Source organism: Sinocyclocheilus anshuiensis, unplaced genomic scaffold (genome assembly GCF_001515605.1).
Source record: "Sinocyclocheilus anshuiensis isolate Anshui unplaced genomic scaffold, SAMN03320099.WGS_v1.1 scaffold54, whole genome shotgun sequence".
Classification (NCBI taxonomy): Eukaryota; Metazoa; Chordata; class Actinopteri; order Cypriniformes; family Cyprinidae; genus Sinocyclocheilus; species Sinocyclocheilus anshuiensis.
Genome location: NW_015547654.1, coordinates 1,249,385 through 1,251,576, shown reverse-complemented (window position 1 = coordinate 1,251,576; position 2,192 = coordinate 1,249,385). Strand labels below are relative to the sequence as shown.

The 2,192-nt window shown below is 40.6% G+C and overlaps 1 protein-coding gene across 4 annotated transcripts in view; it reads left to right on the top strand.

Moving 5' to 3' along the window:
* stmn2b (stathmin 2b) overlaps positions 1 to 1,632 on the top strand; it is a 13,773-nt gene extending 12,141 nt beyond the window's left edge. For 3 of the 4 annotated variants that reach the window (XM_016504360.1, XM_016504361.1, XM_016504357.1), the window contains exon 5: positions 892 to 1,036. In XM_016504360.1, coding sequence (XP_016359846.1) covers positions 892 to 951 — 60 coding nt within the window. In that variant the 3' untranslated portion in view covers positions 952 to 1,036. Of the gene's footprint in view, positions 1 to 891; positions 1,037 to 1,174 lie in introns of those variants that run through there. The other variant, XM_016504358.1, reaches the window with a different exon arrangement.
* Positions 1,633 to 2,192: the final 560 nt, after the last annotated feature.

Genomic DNA, 2,192 nt, shown 5'->3' with positions numbered 1-2,192 from the left:
TCAAAAGCACTGCAAGCCTGTGAACAGTGATTTGCAAGCGAAAACAACAGTTTAAAGGTCCCATGACATGCTGCTTTTTGGATGCTTTTATATAGGCCTAAGTGGTCCCTAGTACTGTATCTGAAGCACCCGATCCGCGGATTATCCGCAGCGCCCGCGGATATAACCGCCATCCGCGCATCACTACTGCGTATGCAAATCTTTTTGACGTCATTCTACCTTCATAGACATGCTCGTTTTTTCAGATGCTTGCAGAAAAAAGCTTATCAAAACAAAGTTACTGGGTTAATCTTTTTCACGTTTCCTTGGTTGGTAGATGCACCAGGGACCTGATTATAGCACTTAAAACCTGGAAAAGTCAGATTTTCATGATATGTCACCTTTAATATTTTATGTGGAAACAGTGATTGATTTTTTAAGGATTCTTTGATAAATAGAAAGTTCAAAAGAACAGCATTTTTTTGGATTTAGCATTTAGGCTTAATAATATGAATTAAAATTAAATGCATAATTTATCCCACACTATTTTTATGCTACCGGCACATACAATACCACCGATTTTAAAAACTTCTTGAGAAACTGGCATGCTGTAACTGGGAAAAGTTATCTGACACTGTGATTTTTACAGGATAGAAGATAAAAGAAGCAAAAGATCATGGCATCATTTTATTCAATCAATAAATAAATCAATAAAAATCTGATTTTCTGTCACAAGTGGACGCTACAGCACAATAAAAATATTTCAATGTGACGTAGGCTACATAAGAGTCCTGCAAAAGGCATTTTAAAATACGAATGTTGTTCATTTTAATCAACAGTATATCAACTTTAAACTATAAACTAATGTTTATGCTAATCAGTTTACTGTATTACTTCTCTATGTGCTTTCAGGAGAAGCATGCTCAGGAGGTGCGCAGAAACAAAGAGCTGATGGAAGAGTTGACAGCATGAGCACATCTCTTTACACCCACTGTCCCATTACCCCACACCACCTCCTCCCCATACCTGCGACCTCCTGTCCCCAGAGAGACCCCCTCTCACCAGTTCAATAAAAACATTGCATTGTAAAGGACACTAGTGCTACCAAAAGCATTTTAAAACAGTATATCATCTTTAAACTATAAACTGTAATGTTTATGTTAATTTGGTGTATTATTTCTCTATTTGCTTTTAGGAGAAGCACGCTCAGGAGGTGCGCAGAAACAAAGAGCTGAGGGAAGAGTTAACAGCATGAGCACATCTCTCTAGACCCACTGTCCCATCACCTCACAACACTCCCATCCCCTTACCTGCGACCTCCCGTCCTCAGAGAGACCCCCTCTCACCCCGACACCTCTGCACCATGTAGAAAAGAGCCTCTGGCACCCCTGCCCTGCCCCGCCCAGACGAAGGGAATCGACCCTGCCCCCCTCACCAACAGCATCCTCCCAAATATAGTCCAGAAGACAAAAGAAACACCATTACTCCAGAAAAAAAGAAATGTTTTTTGATTAAATCGAAACCAGTCAAAGTTTGTGTGGTTTTTTTGTAAATACTTCCTATTTGTTTTATATGAGACGATGAAAAGTATTGCGGTGTGCCATTTTATAAGTTTCTCTCTGTATCTTTCTCTTTTAGTGGATGTACTCATTTTCCCTCTCGCTCTCTCTCTATCAGATCTGCTACAGTTTCTCTTGTACTAGGCTTTGGTGTTTGTGAGGTTGCTGGCTAGCAATGTTTTCTCTAAACCCAACGATAATTTTAGTGTCTCTATATCCATGTGGAGAGAGTAAAAGCCGCCACAGTACAGTAAACACAGCTCTAACAGGTCACTATCATAGCATTTACAACAATCTCTAGCTCTTTCTTCACACATTCATCACAACACATAGACACACACACACACACACGCACGCATCCAATCAGCTTGATTTGGTAAAAAATGACATGTTGCTTTAGAGGAGCTTTGGTTTGCGCCACGCCGAAGTCATGTGACGTCTCTCGACCCATGTTTGACCATAGTCTGGGTTGCATTTTTGCTGACGGTGTAACATCAAGTCAGCCTTAAATTGAGAATCACTTGAAATCACTTCAAAGATTTAGGGGAGTTCACAGGGGATTTTAGGTGATAAAAATGGATGCCGTGTGTAAGTGTGTGTGTTAAGAGCAGTGTGGGTGGACGGTGTTACCCTGTGTGCCATTGCTCTTGTGTA